The following is a 26,559-nucleotide window of genomic DNA, read 5'->3' as shown; positions in this document are numbered from 1 at the left end:
ATTTGGCTCTTTCAGGAGCTCCATGCAATTTATGATAGAAATATGTATATCACTAAGAAAAATTCTTTTAAAAAACAAGAAAAAATAGAGCCTATTTGGCCATGTTACAAGGCAGACTCCTTCATCTGCATATGAGAGCATTTGTGTGAAGAGGCAATCCTCTAACTGCACACCACTGCAAGTCAGGAGTTGTTTCCTGGCTCTCACTACCTTTCAGCTTACATCTTCATAAGCCGTGTTCTTACATGACCTCTTAATTGTCTTGAACACAGACCTTCCCACACTGACAGGCTTGCTATTATAATAGATATATTATATCTCCTACGAGAAAACAAAGAAAAATTGAAAGAGAGAATTCTCACTCAGTTCTCATTGTCTTTAATAAACCCAGTCAGTCATGGTGCTGCCAGAACTGTAAACAGAGAAATAACATCTCTTTACAAGGATTTTCTTTTGTTAGTAGCAATAGATCACGTGAACCAAATGAGTCTCCTGCAAGCCTGCTTTTTTTACTCTGTGTTTGAAAGAATGGGAACCCAGTTAAGGTACTTGTGCTACACATCTTCTATTGATATTTCTATCAATAGCTAATCTCCAGTACTTATTTATTTTCAGTTTTGTTTTTCCTAGGGCTTTTAAGATTGCATGGCCTAATAACTTTTTTTTTTTTTTTTTACATTTCAAAGGATTACATGTGGAGCCTACAGGTAGAATTTCAAAACTATATTCTATAAAATTTTGTTATTAGTAATTATAATTGTTATTTTTGTGTCTTATCTTGAAATAATTGTTCGTGCATACTGCAATAGGTATGGAATCTGCAAGGTGGTGAATGTTTCTGCACTTGATAAAAGCAGATTGAAATGTGTTAGAAATTACTTCTTTTGTTATACATGCTATTATGCAGTTAGTAACTCTTTTTTTTTAACACATAGTTGTCTGCAGAGTAAGGAGTGCTGGAGTTTTGGAGAGCAAAAGTATGATTATAAGTAAGATAGTCCAGGTTTTTGTGATAACTGGCAATATGAATTTTTTTCCAGTATGTGTAGAAAAATTGTTTACTGTTCTTTCTGTCCTGGAATGTAGTAGAGTAAGAAGACTTGTGTCTCCTTTGGTCAGCACAGTGAATCCTTAGGGCTTCAGTGTAATTACATCCTTCACTCCCATTTAAGGGTTTTTAAGGGCAAAGTGCTACTTTTCCCCTAAGTACTTCCTTTTTAAAGAAGTCATCTTGATTCTCAAATACTTTATGTAATTGCTGATTTGAAGATTCCTACCAAATGTTCCCTGTGGTCTGAGGTTCTTTCAAACTTCTTTTCCGTAAGAGGAAAATGGCAAGGGGGGTTGGGTGCAAAGGTTTGGGAATGCCTGGCATCTGGTTTTTAAAAGAAAATTTGAATTTTGGGTAGACATTTGGTGAACACATTTTAATCTCTTTAGAGTTGATGAGCCATTCTTTTACAATAGTTTGACATTTCAGCAATTTCTACTGTTATACTTGTAAGGGGACTAATCTACCTCTGTACTGTGTAAATTGTATTTTATCACTCTTCTTTCCACTTTTTTTGGTAAGGTTATGTTTAGATTCTATTCTTGCTATTTTAAGGTAACATAATTCAGAATTTCCTTTTTTTTTTCCACATTAATTTCAACATTAATAAATTTCTAAGTTGACTTCAGAACTGACCTTCACATTTTTAGGTTGATATTCCCCTTCAGGATTTTTGGTGGAGTTATGTTCTCAGGACTGAGCTTTTAGAAGAAGATAATGTGAAAAATGGCACAGCACTTTGTCATAGCTAAGGAAAAATGCAATAAAATACGGACAAGTGATTTTATGCTTAAAATTTTTTTGCAGCTGTGTCACACAGTGAAAGTCAAATGTGATGGTGGTTGGTTGTGTGCTGATTAACTTCAACAAGAATTTACAACAATTAGTTCCGGTTTGCTGTAGAGTCTTGCCTGAGTCATAAATCCTTTAGGATTTGCTGAACATCCTGAACAACTGAGTGAAGATTTACATTACTTTCCTTTACATTGTTTTTTTTTTCTCTGACAGCAGTTTAATGACAAGTTCTTGTTCATCTGATGACATCGATCAGGAAGAAATCCAGCTTGCTTTGCAGGCTGCTAAAATTGCCACACGAGAGAAGATCAGATCTAGATTTCATGGCAGTAATGATCTTATTCACCGCCTTTTTGTCTGTATCTCAGGTATGAGAGTCACCTTTCCTTTTGAATTTATAAACTGTTCCTTTCCTTTTTTTCTTTTTTTGGTACACATAAAGTTATGGTAGAAAGGACTAGAGATGCAGTTGTAGGAAGACTGTTTTTGGAGCCTGAGTTGCAGTCTGGTCTAGAAGGACCTGTTGCCTGATGGGAACTTACAGAATCAGAGGTGCAAACATTTTAGATCTGTAGCGACGAAGAGTTTGGACGTGTCTCAGGTTTGACTTCAAAGTGCTTTCTTTTTCATGGAGATGTCCTATTGTGTTCAAGGAATGAAATTTGATGCAGCAGTTCTAATTTCATGCAAAAGGAATCTCTCAGTATTTCCTGCCAAAGGATAAGGAAGATATGTATTGACTTGCTGGTAGCATAAAGACCAGAATGTAATTTGGCCATTACGGAGAATTAGTTAAATTAAATGTTCGATTTTTATTCCTAACGTGAGCAAGTAATCCCCTAAAAATAAATGAAGCCACCACTAGTAGCAACAGGCAAATTTAAGAACTTTTTTTAAGGACGGTGTAGTAATCTAGTAATGCTTTACTCATTTTCTTGGACTCCTAAGGTGTTGCTGACCAGCTGCAGACAAACTATGCTAGTGATCTGAGAAGTATCCTAAAGACTTTGTTTGAAGTTATGGCAACCAAACCTGAAACAGAAGACAAGGAAAAGCAAAAGAAAGGTAAAGAGATCTATAGTAAATTTCTGCTGATAGCCCAATAGGGATCCATGAACTATTTGACAAGAATTCCCTTAACATACTGTTATCTTTTTGACAGGACTCACTGTACAGTGATTTGACCTAAGTTTAAAAGAAGTCATGGAAATAGACTAAACAGGTTGAAATCACTGCAAGTATAGGTACACAGGAGTATGTCTTAAGGCAAATACTGAAGAGTAAAACCTTCAGAGTGCACCTGCTGTTTCCATATTCCTACATGTATTCCTGTGTGTTACCAAAGAGCAGACTATAAGATGAGAATGAGAATTTGGCTTCAAAATAGAAAAATACCCACATTTTAATTCTAGATAGTTAAAATAATGGAACCAGAACAAGATCATGAGCCAGTGAAAGATTTTTTTTTCTCTGTGACCATTTCGATTATTTCTTTTTCAAAGTGGCAACTCTGCTAACTTATCTAAAAATAACCATGTCATCTCAGCAAGACTACAAATACCTTTGTCCTTTGTTATGATTAGAACTATCAGCATCTGAAGGTGATCAGAGCTCTTTTTTTTCCCCACTTCCTTTCCTCCTGATGGAAAACTTTTCCTTTCTCTTAGTTTCGTTTAAAAGCATTGATGATTGTATGTGACATGCTTGGTTAAAAGTTGGATCAAGTTAGCAGAAAAACCTCCAATCCAACCCAACTCTGCAGTGGGATAATGCACAACATGCATTACAGTTCTCTATTACTTGTGGTTGAAACTTCCAGAACAGTTCTATGGTGGCAGCATGTCATGATGCGAAGAGACTGGTTTTTTCATTGTTAAAAAAAAAAAATAGGGTTAGACAGAATCCTGAAAGAGAATAGAAGAGCTCCTGAAGATTCATAAGAGTAATAAAGAAACTGGGGCTGTAAGGAATTATCATTGGGAAATATATATTAGTCAATAGTACTTGGCTGGATATAATTTCTAATGGATAAACTCTTGCATTAAAAAACAAGACGTTGACAAAAGTAAGCATGAACAAAATGAGCAAATAAAAGTCAGGGACTTTTGGAATGACGTTTCTCTTTGATACCTATGATTTGATGTGTGTTATTCACCTAGGGAATGTGTCATTGTTCTCATAATCTACTTCTTTTAAAGGATCCAATTTAAGAATTGGCAAATAAAGTGTAGGATGCAGCTAAACTACTGGAAGTAAGAGGACTGCATGTCCTGTAATAGCAGCATGTTTCATTTCTGTCATCGTTCCAAAGAAGAATAGAGGAGACTTTTAAATCACTGTTTGTGTCAGGGTAAAGAAAAAGCAAGAAGTCTAAGAAGGTACACAGAGGTGCTACTGTAGTCTAATCCCAGAAGTTCTAACATGAACCTTTCAAGTGAAAATTGGAAAAATGTGAATGAGTACTTTTGAATTGTTTTACAGTTAATCATGGTTTAAGGAATGCAGCATTGGAAGACTGTGCTTTATGTCAAGAAAGTATATCATCCTCAGAACTTGCAGCAAAAGCCAGAGATGGGGACTTTGAAGGTACTTTCTTCTTTCTATGAATTAAAATGAGACAACACTGGATAAAAAAATGATCATTAAAATAAAAAGTCTTTTAATGTTTGGCTCTGGAAAGTGAGTATAAAATGTTGTCATAGTATGTTTTAGAGACAAAGTCAGATGATAAACTGAGCATGTTTCTTTCAGGTTTTTTCCTACAGCTTCATGAAACTCTTATCTCCAAATTTTCATATTCAGTGTGAATTCCTCTGTATCAGTGGAGAAAGGGTCTGTATAGTAAAGGCTTTAATACAGCAGTGCATCTGACAGGTTTCTGAGGGCTGAGTGAGTTGGAAAGCCCTAAGTAAGGTCTTCTCAGCCAAATCTGAAGAGGTTTTTTATATCATTTGCTATATGTGGAAGTGCTGCTTTTTCTCATGGTATAATTACCTTTCATATTCTCTTTACTTTTGTCTTTGATCAAAATATTTCGGTTAATATTTTCATATTCTTCACCATATTACTTCAAAGAAAAAGGTAGTATTAGGTAAGTCTGCCGAGGTTGCTCAAATCTCACTGAATACATGGTGAGAGTGAAGAAAAGAGCATATGTAAGTATCAAAGTTTTGGTTGGATTCAAGCACTCTGAAAACTCATGACTTGTTTCTCTTTTTTAATCCGAGCTGCTTCAGAGTTGTTATGAACTAAAGCCCTGTTATGGCAAACACAGTATAAAAAATGGATTAAAAGATATCTGAGCACTTGCAGTCAAAGAATAAGAAAAGAGAAAGTAGATGTATGAGATGGAGCAAACAAGAAAGCAATCAGCTTTGATCTTCAAGGCTAAGTGGTGGTTTCAGCACACCAGGAGACCAATTATCAGAGCAGTAATATCTCTGTGGTCAAGTGAGAAATACAAGACAACCGTCAACTGTGAAACTGTATCTGAGCTTCCCAGAAATTCAAGTGTGCAGTAATTTCCCTGTGCTTTAAAACTTTGATATATTGTTATATATTTATCCACATACACTGCTGTCCTTCCAGTGAGAGGTTTGGAATGTGGGATGACTGAGAACTGAGTGATAAGCAGTGTGTGTCTGCCTGTATGCTGAGGGTGGTGGCCAACAGGAAAGAAATATTGGTTCATGTCATTTGTAATAAAGATCAGAAATCACAGGGGGAAGAAAAGACCTCTTAAAGATTAGATTTTAGAGTAATACTACATATTTATAACTTATTTCGTGCTTACATAAAACCCATGGTTTGCTTGCTTACCCTTCTTCTGAAGCTGCAGGCTAAAGGATCTAATCTATTTAGAACAGTAGGGCTAATTCATGTAGAAATATTATCTCTTCTGGAGGAAGATGATTTGGAGGCAGATAAAGAACTATTCAGTAGTCATTTTAATTGATTTTTCTATTGTGCTGTAATTCAGAATGTCACAGAAGGTGCAGTAAAGAACAAATCTTTAGGCAAAATCCTTACCATGTATAGGCTGTATTGGAAAAGAATGCAAGAGATTATTGATTCTCTACTATTTTAAATCATATTCTTTTGTTTTGAATCGATGCCTGATGCTGTCGGTGAATTTGATTTACGGAACTTGAACTGCAGGATGCTAAATAACCTTCTCACAGTGGATGTACATTTTGTCACAGCAAAGTCACTTCACTTCCCTGGCATGTTATTCAGCTTTTAGGGTTCTTTGGGCTTTCGTGGCAGCTTCTATTGGCACGGGGAGTGTTTTATGTTTGGAGAAGTGCAGCCTATGACTTGGGATGTTATTTATTGAAGTAGAGGAGAACGGTCTGGGTACTTAGGTGATGTTATGGCCACGTGGGAGTGTGGTTAAGGGGAATCTTTGGAGTTACAAGAGCCCCTGCAGCACCCAGGCAGTGTCAATCAATTATGTCCCTGCCCTAAGTGAATAGTAAAACTCAATCTGTGGTATTAATAGCATATGCAGATAACTACAATAAAACCAGCCCTTGCCTGCACCCTTGTTCTCAAATAGCAGGTGTTTTACATGTGCCTGTGTGGTAGAAAGCAGAGCCTCGTGGGATAACCAAGTCCCTTCAGAATAAGTAGACGTGGGTGCCAGAATGAGCACTTTGTGCCAGCGTTTTCCCATGTTAACACATCCTCTAAAGAGCCAGTTAGCCAGTGGTCCTGCAGGGACTCTGCTTTTGGTAGCTGCACTGCCTCACTGGGAAGCTTGGGCATGTCTTCATCAGTCTCCTTACAGGCTTTCTCTGGGAGCCTTCCTTGGCTGGTGTGTAGGTGATTATGCTGTAAATATCTGCTTGTACAAACCACTACATCCCTTCTGACTGCGTAAACTAATGAGTATAGTCCACTGTTACTTGGCCTTCAGACTTGCTGATGGACAGGAATTTTCTGTATCCCAAAGAGACAAAGTGTGCTGGGGAAAAGGGAAATGAGCTCCATATTCCAAATCAGAACAAGTCACAGAAGGTCTGCAAAAAGGGATATCCAAAGTGGGTCGATTTGTTGAATTTGAGGAAACTGTAGAAACACCCGTTCTATCCCCTCGCTTCCAATACATTCCAGACCCCTGTTCCTCGAGGTCACTGTAACGCTGTACAGAACTTGTTTCTGCTGAGGCAGCATTGTTAGCTAATGGCATACATGGTTTTGCTATCCCTAAGGCATTCAGCATGAGGCATAAACTTGCAGCAGGATTTTCGTCTTGGCAGCCATGTGCCTTTACCCCTTGTAACACCTCCCCTACATATGTCATTTTTGCTGGCCACTGTGGAAGGAACAGCCCCTCACTTTGATGTTTGGGTAGAGGTAGAAGATGTCTAGTGGTTAAGGCAACCTTTGCTGCCTGAACATGGGTGCCCTATTTCTTGCAGTAAGCCTGATGGGTTTGTCCTCCAGGCCAAATCTGGGCCACGGGCCACCAAGAAGAGTACGAGAGTCAGCGCGGTTATCCCTGTAAATGGATCCGGCACAAAGTCTGAGAGCATTGCACCAATCTGTTGACATCATTGCACCAAAATCAATTACATCCTTTTTTTGTACATAATTTCTGTACCTCAGGTCACTCAGTTATTTCAACTGAAAGTGAAAACAATTTAAAGCGAAGGAGCACATGAGTAGCTCCTCCCCTCTGCCATTGTGGCAGAACAGGAGCATGTATCAAACTGAGAAGGTCCAGAAAGCTGCCTGCCAGGAAGGCTCTTTCCAATTATCAAGTAAATTCCTCCAACCGAAAGTACTGAATGTTTAAGATTGTATTCAATCAATGGTAATAAAAAAAAAAAAGGAAAGCAAGCCCAGCAACCTGAACAAATAAATGGTTTTAAGATTCTACTGAAGGTTTCAACATCTACTCAGATTATGAAGATGAATCACTTGTTTTGTCAGATTTCTCATTCTTATTGTATATAAAACCCACCAGCTGGTCTGGGTCGTAAAACAAATATGAATGTTTATTATGAACCAGCTGACAGTGGCAAGGGTATAAGAGTTAAATCCTATGACCTTCTGAAGGTTGAAATAAAATAAACTGCAGATTAATTGGCATTCCAAAACAAAAGCATTCAAAAATACAGATGAGCTTGTGGCATCTATGTTCATCTTTGCTGTCCTAAAGCTCCAGGATTTTTTGCAGGGAAACATATGCATGTATACTTCACAGAGTATAAAAAGCACTGCATATTTATAGGGAGAGAGAATATAAAACAAATAAATTTATATTTTCCTAGAGTATAGGTTTAATTTATGCAATATTCCATAAATAATTTTTAAGTATAGTACAATTTCTTGCCCTGGTTGTATGATGGAGGTGATGGCCAGTGGAGGCAATGTGTTGTAAATAAACTCAAAGCAAATCATAGTGGCAGATGCTCAGAAGAAAGCAGGTTGGGCTCTTTGCTGTCAGTGGTGTTTGCTCTGCATTGCAGTAACAGCAGAAGGGGCCTGTGTCCTGGGAACTTTTACGGTACTACCTTTCTCCCTCATGCCCTGGTGAGCTATGAGCCAGCACAGGTTTTTGGGAAGTTCCTGATCTCCAGCTTGGACAAACCACTGGTAGATAATAAACTGACCAAGAAGTTTGCAGGGGACTGAGAGTGAGCAGCATGGGTCACACACAACTGAAACAGAACCTCCACATTTGAAAATAAAATAATAAGTAATAAAACTACTCTTAGTTAACCTAGTATAAATGCATCCCTGCCAGGACAGAGCTGTGTCATGCTTAACATGTAGTACAGTTTTAAAAAAACAATCATTGGGGAAGCAGAAGTTTGATGTCTTTCTGCCATTTATGCATCTGGGATCATGTTTCTAGACCCAAAAGAAAACTTGCTTTGTATTTGCCAGCAGATTCCCATATATATACATAGATGTACACAGAGCAACTTCTTAATTTTTTGTCTTCATAAGTATTTTTATGTTTTATTAATTTTTAAATGTTATCTAGCATAAGTCCCTGCTCACCGTATTTGGGAGCATTATGTTTATCCTTGTGAGCTTGGTGATTTTAGTAGTGAGCTTTGGCAAATCTGAGTTTTGACCATACATGTATTTTGGAGTTATTTATTACTCAGGAGGATTGATCTGTTGCGATTGGGGGAATGTGCACATTTTTAATTATTCATTTCATGAAGTTAAAGGCAGGCTAAGAAAACGAGTTACGCTTCTTGTCTAAGAAAAAGCAAGAAACGTAGAAATCTGAAGGTTTTTCTCAAGGAAACCAGAAAGCATTATGAAGCTGTTGGTATTCCATGAAAATACTTCCTATAGCATCTCATCTCTCTGCAACCATACGTGCATTTTCATTCCTTATCCCTTTAGCATCTGCACAGAAGTGCCTTGCTTGCTACCACCTAGTTATAACTCCAGACATAATGGATTTGCTGTGGCTGCCAGTACAAATACCTGTTTGTGCCAAGTGGTGTTAGCATCTGTTTGCTGCACAACAGCACACTATTTCACCCTGATCCCTTTGCAGCCCACCCACTTCAGTCTAGTCACAAGTCCCTGCTACTCCCCAGCCAGCAGCACAAGCACAATTCAGCAGTTTATAGTCCCAGGGCTCAAGATCATGTTCTTGTTGCAGTCAGGGTCAAGAAAACCCACTCATGCTCCTGTATGAGCAGAGTCTACTCACCATGACTCTAGAATTAGCTGTCAGCCCTAGCTGAATACTTCAGGGTTTTTGTTGTCTTCTACGCACCTTGGGTAACTCTTATTATTTTTAATAATGTCCAACAACGCTTTCTAAGTGAAACAAGTTAAATTGTTGCCACAGTTCAGTGGCCAAACATGTTCTGTCCATGTGACTTTTTACTCTTCCCTTACTCGGCAGCTCTGCTTACACTGTGCGAGAAGAACCTAGCATCAAGTTTCCATATGGAGGCAATGTTTTATAATCAACTGAACATATTTAATCATGCATGCAGAATTACAGGATTTTTACGGGTTTTAGGTTGTAGTGCAGTAATTTGATCTGACTTGTGTTTTAAGAATTTGCTCAGAGCTTTTTTCCCTTCTCAAAGACTATCCCTCTTTGTTGGCAGTGTGTGGAGCTTGTTGAGACTTCCTTGCAGTACTTAGGGGAAAACATCCCAGATGTTGATAAGCACAGGCTTATTCAGCTCCATAATCTCATAACTGGGATTTTGATTAGGTTTGAAAATTTTTGTTCCAAAAATACATGTATTGAGTGTTCTGGTATGTCATATGTAGATCTACATTATCAATTTTTTTCTATTCTGTAATGGTTGTGGCTCTTAGAGAGAAGACTCCAAGTAGTGGTTATATGGAAGATCCAAGACTCTGGTCCATGTGATTTAAAGTAAAAATTTGAACCATATCTCAGTTGAAGTCAGTGTTTTCTATGAGTTGTTCCATTTTTTGTAAATAATTATTTTGCCCAAAGAACTAGTTGCTGATCATGTACTAGGACAGAATGTACACAGGACATCATCATTCAAGGTCATGTTAAATCGGGCAGAGCAGAGGCTCGAGCCCAGGTTTGCAAAGCTCCATGCTTTGGTGAAAGCTTTCCAGATTTGGACTGAAATTCCATCCTAAGAAATCTATTTGACAAGAGCTGAGGCTGAGAAGTCTGTACCTCTTTTCTCCCTCACCCCCAAAATTTTCATCAAATAATATTGTTTAAACAGAAAATTTATAGAAAAAATTTCAACCTGGCTGTAATCAACACTGAGCAAGGAAAAAGATTACTTTGGTACAATTGCTTGTTAGGAATCTTACATCAAAGTCAGAAATTGCCCAAAATTACGTGTGATGAGGGACAAAAAAGGTTCATCTTGCTTGGCAGTTGAGTGAGGGGTAAAGTCAAGTCATCCTAGTTTTCTACTTTCCATGCTTAAAACTGTGAGAATTTACAATTCCTGCTTTCATCAGAAGAGCTACAGCAAGCCCATCTGACCCTTTTTTCAGCTGTGAGGGTAATGCACTGTGACGGCTGCAGCGGTGTAAGTTCCACAGGCTGCTGTAGGAACAGCCCTCCTTAGGTTAGTTTGGCAGAGGTATGATCAGGGCTTTGCATGGTGTGCTCTGTAATCTAATACACATCAGTGCAGGAGGAGCTTTCAGCTGGAGTCCTACATTAGGAATATTTGATAAAAACAAAAGACGTAGGAAAGGGTATTTTCTCCGAATTGTCTGGCCCTAACACAAACACCACCACAAGCTTGGGGTTTAGCAGCTGATCTTCAACAGAGAACTGTGGTATGCATGTTTCTGATTTGTTTTCTACCAGAGTATAGATTTGCTAGACTAGGCCTTCTGTAAGCCTCAACAACCTTTAGGATTGTTTACCTCCCTTCCCCTGCTCTCTCGTGTCTCAGCACCACTAAATGAACTTTAGGTTTTCTGATCTAATGTTGTTTCAATGCACACCATTGATGGATTCAGGTCCAGGCTCTCTTCCTCTTGTGTTCTGAGGTAGGGAAATGTTCTCCTTGGTTTTCTAAGATTAGATTGGCCTGCATTAAGACTATTACACATACTTAAGCAAAATTATTCACATGTGCTTTTTGACAGTTTACAGTGTCTGTGATTTTTTTTCATCATGACTACGGTTTGCTTAAAGCTTCAGCATCTGGGATTTATGTGACTTTTAACTTCAAGAGCAGAAAACACTTTTAGCTAATGAGGTGGCATAGACATGTAAGGTGAATTCTAAAAGCTACAGCATAACATTAATAAAAAGACAATAAAATTTCTTGATTTATTAGAAATTTTAATGCAAGATTTTTGACTACTTTAGAGCTGGGAATACTGTTTCTCCTTTTTAAATGTCTTTTTCAGTCTTCACACTATTTAATTTTATCTTGTGCCTTTTCTCTAAACTTGTTTCTTATTCATTTAAATACTTCTTTCTCTTCCTTTCTCTCTTTTTTTTCTGTGCATACTTTTAATATTTTCTTCTAAAATTTATTTCTGTACTCTGTCTCATTAATCCCTTCCTTCCCTTCCTCCTCCTCTTTGATGTTTGTGCTATGGACTTCATCCGTTTCCCAGCAGACTTCTGCAAACTCTCATTGCATGATAAAGCAGTGGGCCAATTAGCCCATGAACAAGGTTTTCCCCCTTTCCTTGTCCAAATCCCCGAAGCACAGGCAGATAATGCTTTAGAGACTGGATGTTTCTATTTGCTGCAGCATACAGAGCTAATGGAGCAGCATAGCCTGGAGAAGGACTATAATATAAAAGGCTTGTGGATGCAGTGCTGCTGGCCCTGCTTCCAGCACATCTTCAGGCTCATGCTTGGGGTTTAATTTGTGTAAGGCACTCTGCTCCTCACATTGAAGCTTTATCCCCTCTTGAGAGTGCTCTTCAGAGAATATTTCAAAAACCTGTTCTATAAAAAACCCAGTGACTCAATTGCTAATACATGTAAGTCAGAAAGGCTGCTCCCAAGGTTGAACAAGATAAGGTGAAGGGGACTAAGGAGTGGGATCCCAATTACTGTAGGGGCTTTGCATGGACTCAGAGAGACCAAGTCATTCAGGACTTCATCTACCCTGCCAGGGCGAGCACTTTGGCTCCAGTCCAGGATTGCATTTAACTTCTAAGTGCTTGCTCTCAAAACTCTGTGTTCAGTGTAAGGACTTCTTCCGTCACAACTGGAAGCAAAGACATCGGGGTAATGCCCCAAAGTTCCTTATTTCAAATGTCATTTCAAGGCTGCACCACTGTATGATTTCGTGCAAGACATTTCTCCCATGATTTGTCCCTGCACACTGACTGACTGTAGCTGGGTGATGAGGATTAAAGCAATTACAGCGTTTTGAATGTTAAAAGCTGTTACATAACCAAGTGTTACTATTTGGGGGTGTGCTGCAGTGCAGCAGATCTTGGTGCGAGCAGTTGGGGTGCTGGGATGGCACTAAAACCCTGAGGCAACAGGGCACGGGGCTGGCTGTGGAGCCCCGTCAAAGGGCCTTACTGCTGATGAGTCACTGTCTGGGGAAAAATGTGCCCTTTAGCTCACTCTGCTGATGCATTAATTTAGTGAATCAGCTGATGTGACACCAACGTGGAGGCAGAGAGAGCCCCTCTACTGTGGGAGAATGCTCTGTAGAGAGGGTTGTGCTGTTTCTATACACTGAGTACCACTAAGTTATGAATTATTTTTAATGCAGTTATAAAAACAAAGTTTGCAGATTAATTCATCTATCAGTCAAGTAATTCTGTAACCATGGACTGTGGATTATATGATTGTTATGAGTCATTATTTATAAAAATTTGCTGTTTCTCATGGTTTGGGGTTTGGGTTTTTTTGCAATTATTCTTTTTATTTACCATGGAGACAAATTCATGCACAATCAATTAAAAAATAACTTTTTCTGCGTTGCATTTCAAGGGCAACAACAGGAGAAAAAAGTGGGGTTGGAGGGAAAGGAAGGAAAAAAACCCCTGCCCTTCCACCCAAAAAAACCGAAACATACAAACAACCCACAACACAAACCCCAAAAAAACCCAAAAGATAAACAGTTGATAAGAAAGCTGCTTTCTGTTGATGAGCTCCAGGGTCTTTGTGGTGGGATTGCATCACCTTATAATGTGTCTGGACTAATTGTGATCTGAGGGAGGGAGAGATTATGACTCTTGCTGCCACAGAAGTTGCAGATCCTACAAGCATGCTGCAGTGTGTACAAAAAGGGCCTGTGTTTTGTGGCTTTTCTGTGAATATTAAAATTAGTAACTAGCTGAACATGGTAGCCACACTACGATACATTTGATAAAGCACTGGTAGCAAAGTAGGCATCTACCAAATCTGCTTCCACCAGCTCTGCAGAGGGAGACCTGGTGGCACAGAGCCTCAATAGCTGCCTAAATTCTGCTGTCTTCAAAATCAGTGAGAATCAATGGATATTTAAATCCCTGGAAATATAATCTATGTAGTCTAATGGCAAGTTTTAAATAGGAATATTGTTATTGGTTCATTTTTTTGGTTTTTTGTTTTGGATATATGTGAAAACCATGCTGGTTGGAGAACATAAGGATGCTCCAATGTCATCAGACTTGCCATGGTTAGAGATCAGAGATTTCTGTAAAAGTGATACAAAGTTGTTAAAATCAACATCATAAACTGTTATTAGTAGTAGGTTTCACTGGGCAAGCTACATGTAGTAGCTAGGGAGGTTGCAGAGAAGGAAAAGAATTGGAAAGGAAAATTTCTTGGCTTCACTGTTACTGATGCTTAGACTTAAGCTGGCAGTCCTTGCTGCTGAAGGAAAGCCTGCCTTTGAAGTAGGAATTTGTAACCTTGTGTCCCCACAGAATGTTTTCTGGTGAATTGTTCCCAGGGATGAGGTGAAGCCTTCTATGTGCAATCCCCTTTTTTTCACCACATCGGTCATTTCTCTGCACACAGACTTCTGATTTTGTTTGCTGGCCCTGTAGTTGTAACCCTTATCAGGCAGTTTGTTCACAAAGTGAAGGATTACTTCCTTAAACTTGTTCAACTTCTAAAATAGTTTAGAGGAGCCCATGAAAGCTGAGTGAAATTCTAAGTTCTCTTTGTTTTTATTAATCTGCTTTTTGAACATTTCCTGCATTGAATGCTATATCCTTTGTGCTTTTAATTTGACAAATGTTGCAATTTGACAAAGACATGAAAACTGGTCATGGTTATTTTTGAACAAAACAGTGGAATTTTCATTTAGTTATCTTCTTTCTGCCTGTAGCTGTAGCCCTCTTGACCTCTGCATTAACTGCACCATATATTTTGTTGTTTGAGAATACATTTCTTGAGGCAGGGATTTTGCTTGTCAGGTTTATAAATCAGCAATTGCATGGCTTGCAAGCTGTAAATAATACTCTGAGGCAAACTGCATACAGCAAACTTGGGTAAATACATCCAGCAGTTCATGTTCACTGTGTCCATGGATTTCCTTCTGGATAGAACTTGCTTTGCCCTCCATTAGATTTTTGCCACCTTAATTAAGCAATCAACTATATTATTTCTACACTTGTAATTCTGGACTCTCCGAGGTCATGTCAGCCTGTCGTGAGCAGAAGCAGCTCAGCAGAAGTGAACCTGACACCTTCTGCTTTGCCAAAACCAAATCATTTCCCTGCTTGGCTTTTATGAGAGGTTAGAGAGCTCACAGGAGATGTAAACAACTGAAACATGCTGTTCGTGATAATGGGCGAATTCTTTCTCTGCTAAGTCTTGCACACTCGATTTTGTGGGTTTGCCGTAGTTACTGGTGACTTCCAGTAAGAGTCCTAATAATTTAGCAGATGGTAATCAGGCTCTGGGTTTATTACCTGTGGAGTTGCTTGTCTAATTGCAGAAAAGCAGTTGGCCTTTCTGTAGGGAGGGCTGAAGAGGCTGGGAGTGATCTCTGCTCTAAGCTTGTTTTGATGGCGAGTTGCATTGACCAAAATACCTGTGATCCAGCTCTGCTTTAATAGTTCCTTGTCTTCATACTTTATTTTGCTTATCTTCTTTTCCCTGCTATGTGCATTTATGTAAGATATATTTTGTAAGTCCAAAGCTGCTGTGCACTGTTTCAGTGCCTGCTGTGCTCTGCCCAGAGGTGGGTGCCTGGCAGAGATGGGGGGAGTGGAGCCCTCCTAGGCTGTTTGCAAAGCACCTTGAGAAACAGAGATGAAAGCAGCTGCTGTTATATTTTACTCTCCCTACTTCCTTGAGGATCTGGTAATCACGTTTGATTTTATTCCCTTTTGATTTATGTTCCCTTTTGTTGCTGTGCTTCTGACAGATCCTCCTGACTGGGTCCCAGATGAAGTCTGCAGCTACTGCACTGCATGCAAGGCTCCTTTCACAGTCATTCGCAGGAAGCACCACTGTCGGAGCTGTGGCAAGGTAATGACTCGGTCAGACATGTGAGAAACTATCCACCAAACAGAACAGCAAATTCATGTGTACCACAGAAACTCGGCTGCACAGCAAAATGTGTGAGCTTGACCAGGGCTTTCAAGTCACAAGTGGTTTCGTGTATCTTGGCTACCAACTCTCAGCTTACCTTTAGAAAGGGTTGGGGAGCATTTTGACTTTTATACAGCAATAAACATTTGTCTGCTAAAGGCAGAATTCCCTGTTGAGATCCTAGAACACCCCCCACCCAAATGCAGAGTCACTCTGAACGACTGCTGCAAGCTTTAATGAGCCTGCACTGCCAGAGGTGATGCACGCTCAGCTCAGCTGCAGGGACAGTGTGTCCCTTTGCCTTCTTTCCAAACCTTTGCAGCATCACTGTGGTCTGTAGGGCTGCTGCTTTGCAAGTTTGTGGGGGAGGAAGAGGGAGCGAGGGAGAAAAAAAAGCAGTCACGTAGCTCAGGAAGCAGAAATCTGCAATCCCGTTTCACTCGCTTGCTCTTGTACAAGTTAAAAAGGAAGAGGATAGTGAAGCTGCTTTCATTAACCTTGTAGTGGACTTGCTGGAGTAGGGACCTGGGAGATGTTCACAAATATTCCCTTAGTCTTTCTTTAAAACCAGTGGAGAGAAACGATTCTTCGCATCTCTGGTGGAGCTGCTTTCCCCTGTGACCTGCAGAGCTGGACAGGCCTGCCTTGGCTACTGTCAGTGCTGGGGCACCGGCATCAGAGAGGTTGGGCATGGCCAGAAAAACTGGTCACTGGGCTAGGAATTGTCTTTAGAGGCTTTTCACTTGCTGTGCTGAGGAGGGTGGTGGTGCCAACACATGAAAGCTCAGCACATACAATCTTCTCTCCCCTGTCTTGAAATGAGTTTTGTCCCATCCTGTTCTTCAAAGGAACTGAAGTGAAATTTCCCTCTTGTTTTTCAGATCTTCTGTTCCCGCTGTTCCTCCCACTCTGCTCCATTACCTCGTTATGGTCAGATGAAGCCTGTCCGTGTTTGCACTCACTGTTACATGTTCCATGTCACTCCTTTCTATAGTGACAGAGCCGGTATCTGACATATTAAACTACTGGTGTGTCTTCTGGAGTCTTACACGGACTGATATATTTGACCTAAGCCAAGAATTAACTTGAAAGAGGGACCCCATGAGGGCACGTAGGCTTTGACATCCATTATTATAAATTTTGTACAGACAGTTTTTATTGCATTTTACTAAGCTGCTAAAGGGAAGTATGAAGCGTCTGTAGCTCTAAGGCTACAGTACAGTCTTCCATAAATTTATAACATTAATGTTACGATGCCATATGCAGAACAAATGCACTGTGTGGAAGGAAATAGGGCTCAGAGAATGGAACAAGCATTGCTGCTTATCTCACATGCTAGGAACAGAGTAGCCAGTTAACTAGTCCATCCCAGCAGATCAATCCCAAAGCTCGGACACTCCTGTGCCCACTGGAATTCCATCATGGCTGTGGGTATCAGCGCTCTCTCTCCTGCTGCTGTTTTTCCCACTACTAGATTTTTGCTACCTATGCTAGGATTAATTAAAGCAAATCTATTTCAAATCCACATCCAATATTTACAAAGGCAGAATTTTCTGTGAATCCCATAGGAAGGTCCTGAAGGACTGAAGGTCCTGGGGCAGAATATTTCTGTTGCCTTTCATTTACCAAGCAATAACTCCAAGTTGTCTTCTAAAAATTTTTACAACTTCCAGTTCCATATTTTGGACTTTTGGAAGTATTTATAATCTGAACTACTGATGCTAAATCCTGTTAGTAAATGACACAGAGCTTTGGTTTCTATATCATCATTTAAAACGTAACAAACTTCAGAGGAAATGGTTACCAAATAAATGAATTAATATTAAAATAGATATTTTTTAAAGACTTTGGCAGCAAAATTCAGTAAATGTTACAAATTATTTCTCCCATAATGAGTTTTTAAAATGGTTTTAAAAAGGCAAATGTGTAATGAGATATCCAAAAGGTCCTACAGAATGGTCAGCCAGAGAAGGGTACTTGTTGTCCACATTTGGCAGAGTAACCATGTAAAATATTGCATACTGTTACTTCACTCATGCTAACAACTCAGAAGACATTTGTATTTATTTGAAACACCAGGGAATAATTTTTATCTCCACTCGGAGAGGAAAGAAATAAGACTCACGTGGATTCATGCTATGATCTTGCACAAACTATTTGCAGTAAGAGCTCCCTGAGCACTGAGGTTTCAAAGGTATTTGGACATGCTTTGAGTTGGCCACATGAAAAGCAAGACAGTGTGTGCTGTGGTTACAGAGGAAACGAGATCAAGAGCTCTTTGCTGTGTCCCCTTTCCTGACTCGTGGTGTTACACACTGTGTTTCAAGGTGATAAATACAAAAAAGGATGAGGAAGTTGTTTGCGGTATCACGCTCGAGAAAGGTCATCATTCAAAATGATAAAGCAAAACTGGCCAGTGTTGATTTTTTTTTTTTTTAATATAATTTATTTATTTTGTGGGGACATTCCCTTTGTTCAGTGTTCAGTGTTAACGAGCCATATAAGGGTACAGCAGTTCGGCACTACTGTCGTTTTGAATCAGACGAAACAGCTTCACTTAGTTTACGTGTAATGCACAAGCCTTATGATGCTGTTTGTAGACAATGTCAGCTATTATGTGTTATTCTCACCTTATTTATATTTTTTACTATTATTACTTCCCTGAAATCCTTCTCATGAAACCCTTGAGTTGGAGTGTCTGCATTCACCAGAGTTTGGAGAGGCGTGGGGTTGCATGATCGGTGGGAGATGGGTAATGTGGTGCGAGCAATGATACTTATTCAGGCTTAAATCTCAGGCTTCACATTGCAATGATTATTGCAGTTTTATTTTTAGGAAAAAATAAAAAACACAACAAATTTAATGCTTCTTTTATAGGATAAAAAAATTGCAACAAACTTCAATTGTGAAATAAATATGCACAAAAATTTGCTTCTGTGGAAAAAATCTTATTTAATGGACTGAATATTTATTTAAGCTTGTTTTTATTTTGTAAATGCTGTAATTCAGAATCATTTCCATAAATATGATATTTAAAGATCTCAAACACTATAGTTTCTTATGTAAATACAGACTCCTATTTCTCTTACTGAAAAGCACAATGACTATATCAATACTAATATACATTTGCCTCAAGGAAGACTTTCATCTTGTAATCTCTTCAGATAATTAAAGTGTCAGGACTTTCTACTTCCATGTGCTGGATTGCTCTTTCATTTCGGGGTATGTTTACATGGAGTGACAGCTGCCATCCTGTCAAACAAACCGGCCTCAAGTCTTTCTCACTTTGCAAGTAACATGAAAGAAAGGAGTTTACAAATCTGAAAATGGAAGTACAGAGAAGGGGGTGGTAAATCAAACCTGGAGTACCAGCCTGTCACTTAGCATTGCCTTGTGCTATCTCTCGCCACCGGCTGAAAATCTCCCTTCCCGAAATATCTTGTGTCAACGGGCACTTCACACATCAGGCACTTTTGATCTGCCTGTGTCACATCTGAATAATCTTTTCTGTGGGGGACACAAATCTGCAAGGAAAACAGCACTCCTTGCATCTATGTGCACAGTTATCCTTAGGAAGCATAAATGCCCAGAGCTGCTTTGTGCTGCTCCTTGTATGAGATACAGCTGTTAAAGGTTTTATGAGAATTAATTTTCATTTCCAGGGGACTTAATGCATGGCTTTGGGATGCAATTTCACCGAACAAAAACCATGTTACAGCTCCATGACATTAGGATCTCAGCTTCAGTGGTGCAACAATGGGAAAACTTTATGGGAATCCTGCACACAAGTGTAAGATTGCATTTGAATTAATATACATAATATTTATGGACAAATAATGCTGCCTTAAGGTGTGTATGAATAAATGAACAGTAGAAATTTATCCTAAAGGGACATTTTAATAAAAAAGGGGATTTCTTTTCTTCAGAACACAATGTGTTCCACAGCACTTTTCCTGTTGGGGATACTACAATGGGAGTGAATGGGCTAATAAGGTAAGAGCAACATTGGCAGAGGTGGCAGTAATTCACCTGGTGCTGGACTCTCTCATGTGGTAGATTCCTTCTGAATCACAGCTGTTTTCGGGGGGGGGAAATAATTACAGTAAACTCTGAAGTGATCCTTTCTGGGTCTGTACAGCATTTTCTGCTCTGTCTGGGTTTGTAAACGCAGATGGATATCGAAGCTCCCTCTGCAGTGAAAGGAACTTCAATAAAATATCTCTGCTTCCAGGCAATACCCCTGTCCAGAACGCTCAAATATACTTAAAAGCTGTCCCACAGCATCTCAGTGAGGAGGAACCTGGGTGAAGGAATGACCTTTGTGTGCCTTATCTAACCTGAGAGGAAGGAGCAGGAAGTGGGCTGTGTGCCCGTGTGGTTGTGCCTGCACAGGAGCGGGGAGATGTGAAAGATGTGGAAGCAGGAGATTGACTGTAGGAAAGCTTCAAACACAGCCCCATCACAGTCCTGCCTGGGAGCTGGAGGAAACCACCAGTGCTCTCAGTGTCTCGCTGAACTCACTGTCAGTTCAGGCACAGTCAGAGCTGCTGGGGCTGCATCCTCCAGTTTCCGTGGCAACCCCCGATAGCATCTCCCTGCCAGTGCCAAGACTGCAGCACTCTGTTCCTGCACAGGCAGGCACTGAGGGTTCTGCTTTCTGCTTTGTCAGAGGGACTGTGATGGCTCAAACATTTTTATTTGTAACAGGTTTATGCTGCAAAGTCAAGTGCTTACTGTGAACCCTTATTTTCTAATGATAGCATTTTACTGAATTATACTTTATTTATGTTGTTTGTCTGGAAGAAGAAATCCCTGTGGGCATCCTTTTGACTATTTCTGAGGGGTTTTTTAGCTCTTTTTCCTTCTCCTCTTTCCCCCTTTACCCCACCACATCACACAGCTTTCAGTTTCTACTGTGTATAAACTAGACTTATTCTGTGGCCTCCTTGGGTATCTTGCAGATAGTGAAATATTAGAGAACTCGAGAAGCTTTCATCTCTGTTGCTTCCTTGTACCTGCAGGAACATCCTGCCACAGGTCCTTCCTGGCTGCCTGAGCTGCCATGGGTCTTGCACCACGTTGTTTAAAGTTCTGCAGTATTCCTTTACTTGGTGAAGGAGAAAGGATGGATCCTGATTCCCAGGTTTTAATAGCTGTTAGTAAATAATAGATAATGCCAAGACTCTGATTTTTTTCATTTGGCTCTTTTTTCCCTTTGCTCTTAAACCAAAAAATGGCAAAATATTAGGCCAGAAGGATGAAGGAAGAGAAGACTTGTTATAGCAGATCTGGAAGTGTGAAGATGATGTTTTAATGAAGTAATTGGTTTTCTTTGAAAACAAGCTGTAACTGCATGTGCTAGGAATGCTGGGGCTCATGCATAAAACAAACTGGGCAATTAGTCTTTCATGAACTCGCTTCATTTCTTGTTTTCACTAAACATGAAGGCTCTGAAGTGTAAAGTACGATTTTCCCTCATGTTTCACTCAAAGGTATGAAGCTGACTTGTCTTCTCAGTTTTTCTCTGCCACCACCCTGCTTGGGCTCTGACTGAACCTGTCTACAAAAGAGAGTATTCTGTGTCCAAAGTGCTGTATCAACAATGGGGTCTCCAGGCCTCCAACCCCTGAGGAGCAGTGAGGGCTGCCTGTGGGCACAGGGTGACTGCAAAGGGGCTGCTGCTCATGTCCAGCTGCTCTGAGCAGTGCTGCCATCTGCCCCCTCTCATAGCACGAGATGTCTGACACAGCTGGGATGTGAGGGAATGTGCCTGGGAATGGTGCAGCCAGCAAGCACTGAGCTTGTAACTACCTCAGATATACAGAGATTTTATTTTCTGAAAGTAACCCCGTGCCAGGCACTTACATCACTTAAGCAAGCACTAAACTCATGTCTTGCTCTAGAAAGTCTTATTTACGTGTTTTTGCACTTTTACATAGTTCTTCACAGGGAAGTAAAACATTGCTGTTACCACCGTGACATTTTCTTCACTGAGTTAATAAAAAAGAAAGAAAATAGCAGCAGGGAGGGTGTTAGAGGTGACTGCTTTCTAGGTAATATTTCAGCAGTGGACAGCTTTCGGGTTTTTAGCTGGAATTAGGCTGTGGTTCCAAGGGGCTTGTCAGTATGGTGGAAGATGATGAGAAGAAATAGTCCTGAATTGCATTTGTGCTGGTAATTTCTCTCTGGTGATGTGCTGTAAAACGTGCTAAAAATATCCATCTTTCTTAGAAGATGTGTCTGAAAATGATGGTTAAGTGCCTCAGCCTTTTTGGACAGTTTGGAGAAAGTTGTCCCTCATCCTTCCAGGGCTGGAACAGTGGCTCCACCAAGGGCTGTCCCAGTCAGGTCTTGGCCATGAGAAGTCACCTGTCTGGTATATTAAGAGTAGAGATTGTCCTGACTTTTTTTACTGAAGGACCTGTATTGTGCCATCTTCCTCTGTGTTTGGGGAGCCTCTGAGATCGAGTTTTGAGGCACTTGATAGATATTTTTTTTTTGGCCAAGACAATTTGTGGTTGTTGCTTCACTAACAGCTTTTCTGTTTATTATGCAGAGTAAAGCCTGCTGGGTTTGGGTTGTTTTGGGTTTTTAAATTGATTTCACTTTCTTTGGCTTATCTGCAGAAAGCTGGAAATTAATAATTGAAGATATAAACAGAAAAATAATCCCTTCTTCAACTTCATAAATACATTTAAAAGAAACTACCCTGTGATCCCTTGGCTCTCAAGCACTGGGAGATGGTACAGGAAAAACTGAACATCAAGTAGTTCGAAAGTCCTGGGTTTGGTCTCTGAACCATCTGCTTTTGTCTAGGAGGACTTGTAGCTACTGGAAAGAGAAATATGGATGAGTGATCTCTGGGGGAAATAGTCTCTCTAGTGGGGAACAAAAATTAAAGGTTTGAGCCAGTGATTGTAACTTATCTTTGTCTAGAAATAACTCTCAGTAATTAAAAAAAAAAGAAAAGGAAATTGCTATACTCCCCATGTAAGGAAGCTCTGTTCAAATAAGAAAATTCAACTAATTTGGTCCAAGTGTGTTGGAACAGAATATAGAGCTACCAGAAATTAATTTGTTGACCCATTTTAAACCCTCTAATTGCCACATTTTTTAGAGTTTCTTACCAGACAGAACATCAACCTTGCTTGGGGATCAGTAGGAAAACCCTGCCTGGCTGTCCTCATGAAAGGCAGTTTGCTCTGTCATGTCTGCTCCTCACATTCTGCTTTTGCCTTTTCTCTTATTTTTTTCTCATTAAAGGAATGATACTGGAGTTAGACTCTAAACTGAGTCTCAGGGAAAGTGCTTCCATATTTCCTTCCTGTAGGGAGTATTTGAAACATGGCTGTGCAATTTTTGTCTCATACTGGGACGAAAGTGAAGTAGATGCTGCAGTAAAGAATCTGAAAATCAGGCTGGTGTAAAGCATGAAAGCTTAAGGGCATCTTAGCAAGAGACTCTTGATGGTACTTACTAAAAATGCCCAAGTAGAGAGCCAGCCTCTGTCAGTCAGGAGCCCACGGGTGATGCAGCCCTGAGCTGGGGACCTTGGACCTGGCCAGCCAAGAAGGTGAGAGCCTGAGGGACACTGCCTAAAGGGATTCCCCTCCCCGTTGTTTTGCCAAAACCAACTCCCAGGAGGGGAATGCAAGGCACTGTCTTACCTACTGCATTGAGGGTATTTTCAAGGAGCTTGGAGAAAAATCCATTGGGTGTGCTGCCTCTCTATTCCCACCCAGTGTTACAAAAATCCTGTTCCTTGGCAGGTACAAGGGACAGAGATGCTGTTGTCTTTTTGGTTGTTGGTTTTATTTTTTCTTTTCTCTATTTGCTTGCTGCAGTAAGAAATGAAAAGAAAAAAGGAGTGTTCACTTTTTGAAAATCTCAAATTCCCATTCATGCAACAAATAATTCTCATAAAGTGGTCTAATTACATAGTGCAAGTAAATACAAATCACTAAATAATATTAGGTTGGTTTTAAATAGAAAAAAAAATTAACCCCAAATCAAGCAATTACAAAAGTGCTTATTCTGAGAACAAACTGCTCGGAAGCCATGGAGAACACCAGTGCTGTGTGATAAAACCCTCTGCCCCGTGTGCCACTCCTGGAGGCTTTCCAGTGTCTTCCCAAGGTTCAGATGTTGTCACATCATTAGCTGCCAGAGGAAGTTGGCTCTTGCCAAATCATATCTTCTTGGCTGCTCTGTGCTCTTGTGCTGCCGGGGTTCAGCACTGGCAGCTCCAGCAGCCTCTGCAGGGTTGCATTTATTTGTGATATTTATAAAAGGGCTTAAGCACCTGGCAGAAGGGAAGATGCAGCTGAATGGGGGAAGGTGTTGAGCGAGCGTCCTGCTAAAAGTGCTTCTGGCGTGTTTTGCTGTGAGGGAGAAGCCATGGGAAGTGACTAAGGGATTGGAAATCTCTGGATTTACCATCTACTGAATGTATCAAAGAGAAGACTAATTGCAACCCCCATCAGTACCCTGTAAATGCCCACACTTGGTGCACAGGTCTGCTAAGCTGGGCTCCTCTGCCCACCTGGCAGGGCTCTGAGGGGAACCAACGGCCAGCAGTTGAGCCAGCTTGAACAAATGCACTTAAGAAAGAAGAGGCTAATTCTCCTGTGGATAACCAGCTATTGAACAGTGAGCTAAGAGGTGTGATGGACTCTCTACCTACAATCACAAGTATTTCTAACAGCACATCAGGTGCTCCCTGCAGGCACAGCAGTTCAGCCACCCATGCTGGGACTAAGGCAGAGGTGAGCACTCAGTGGGGCTGTCCTGCACCAGAGGTCAGGGTCCTGGTGGTTTCAAGTTTATTAATGGATTTAGGAATTACTAAGAAGAGGAATTTCTCTGTGGGCTGATGTGCAGGTGGGATACAGGAAGCCACTCAGCGCTCTCCAACTCCCCAGTTCACCCTGGAGTTAATCCTTCAGCAGGGCTGGAGTCACACTGACATTGGACTGTTACAAGCAGCAGGGAAAGAAAGGTAACAGATTAAACACAAGGAAGAGGGAACAGGGAGGAATGTGCTGCCATTTAGGAGCCCAGTGTCTAATGGAGGGGGAGGAAAATCCCCGACCACAAAAATCTCCCAATGTGCAGTTTATAATCAGCTAAAGGAATCACTTCCCAGTTTTCCAGCAGCAGTTCTGTCCTTGTGAGCTGGCTGTGATTTTGTGCAGCACTCATCAACACTGGTGTCATGCTGAAAGCATCGCTCCTGCACCCGGCCCAGCTGGGCTGTGGGTACCATCAGTGTGCCACGGGTGTGAGCAGGGCTGGGCATGTAGAATCACTGTTTTCCCAAACCCTACCTGCATCTAGAGAAGAAATGATCCTTCTGCTTTGTTTTCCTTCACAACTGCTGGCCACAGAGCAGGGAGCTTGTTTGCCTGAGGAGCGGGGCATGGAACACAGTGGCCAACCCTGCACGGACAGTGCAGGTACAACAGAAGATGTAAGTAAATATCTTACACCAAAGGGATTTATTCATATTCTTGCCCAGCAGAGCACATCAGCCATGAAGGACTGGAGGGGGGAGCCAGGCCTTTCCTCTGCCCGAGCATGAGAAGGGGCTGTTGGCCCCCCCGCCGCTTCTGCCGAGTCCCTGTCCCAGTCCATCCCTTCAGACACGTTCAGGATGAAGGGACTGTTGTGAGCATTTGTTGGGCATCCCCAGAGCAGTGGCATTGCAACACTGTCACAGTGGAGTCCGTAGGATTTTGTACAGTACCTCCATCTTCAACCCTGCACAATGCACAGTGCCCCTGATATTCCCTGCTAACCACGGTACCAGCATGCTGACGTGCCATCACACTGCTGTAGGGATGTTATCTCCATCCTACAGAAGAGCTTATTAAAATACTCAGGGACACAAGATCGGATTGTCCTGTCCTGCTATTTCCAACATGCAGGAATAATCCCTTTCACAGATCACTTATACCTCATCACAGAGTTAAGTGCACTTCTTTTTACTGTACTCAGGCTTTAATATTCTCAGTAGACGAAAGGTTTTAGAGATGCTGAAGTCTCCAGACTCTGATGTTTTAGTGACCCTTTGAAGCTTAACCATGGATCTCAGGAGTCAGTCGTCCCTGTTCCTCCTGCGTGGCAGGGGACCTTTTTCTCCCTGCCTGTCACCTGGAGCCTTATCTAGAGATGTGTCTGGTGGGAAGAAGAGAGCTTGTGGGAAATGTCTATGCTGTTGTAAAAGGGTGTTGTGCCATGTAAACTGAGGCTTGGGGTGGCTCTGGGCTTCAGCTTGAAAATCACAGTTTTTCCTGGTCCTCTGAAAGTGATTGGTGTCTTCTAGGTTCCCTTTCCCTTTGGCAGGTTGTCCTCATCGTAAAACCAGTCTCTCGGCTTCATTTGGCTTGTTTAAACATCCCAGACCTGCTAAATGCATCAAGCACAGGCACCAGTGGTCAAGGTGGACCTCAGAAGACTAAATTCTGCTCTCATCTCCATCATTCCCATCTGGGCCTACAGCTCCATCTTAGCAGGTATTTATCAACACCATGGGGCAGCTCAGCTCATGGGGGTGCTGAGCACTGGCTCACTGGTGTGGTATCAGCACACCTGAAATAGCGGGGGATATCTGAAATCTGCTCCCAGGGAGTGTCTGGGGAGCAGAGTCACCGTGCCAGGCTGGAGGGTGTGGGTCACAGCTGCAGTCTGGAATATGATGTTTGTGTCTTGACATCAGTCTCTTCTCTGGGTAAACGAAGCAGAGATTGATTGGTTTGTT

General features: G+C 40.9%; 1 protein-coding gene across 3 annotated transcripts in view; it reads left to right on the top strand.

Moving 5' to 3' along the window:
• Positions 1–18,989, top strand: part of ZFYVE28 (zinc finger FYVE-type containing 28) — an 82,347-nt gene extending 63,358 nt beyond the window's left edge. For 2 of the 3 annotated variants that reach the window (XM_018088731.2, XM_008920934.3), the window contains 5 exons: positions 2,060–2,214; positions 2,795–2,911; positions 4,328–4,432; positions 15,634–15,737; positions 16,682–18,989. In XM_018088731.2, coding sequence (XP_017944220.2) covers positions 2,060–2,214; positions 2,795–2,911; positions 4,328–4,432; positions 15,634–15,737; positions 16,682–16,813 — 613 coding nt within the window. In that variant the 3' untranslated portion in view covers positions 16,814–18,989. The remainder of the gene's footprint in view (positions 1–2,059; positions 2,215–2,794; positions 2,912–4,327; positions 4,433–15,633; positions 15,738–16,681) is intronic. The other variant, XM_018088727.2, reaches the window with a different exon arrangement.
• Positions 18,990–26,559: the final 7,570 nt, after the last annotated feature.

This window comes from Manacus vitellinus, unplaced genomic scaffold (genome assembly GCF_001715985.3).
Source record: "Manacus vitellinus isolate BGI_N305 unplaced genomic scaffold, ASM171598v3 scaffold_0_pilon, whole genome shotgun sequence".
In the NCBI taxonomy this organism is placed as follows: domain Eukaryota; kingdom Metazoa; phylum Chordata; class Aves; order Passeriformes; family Pipridae; genus Manacus; species Manacus vitellinus.
This window is presented reverse-complemented; position numbering and strand designations above follow the sequence as displayed.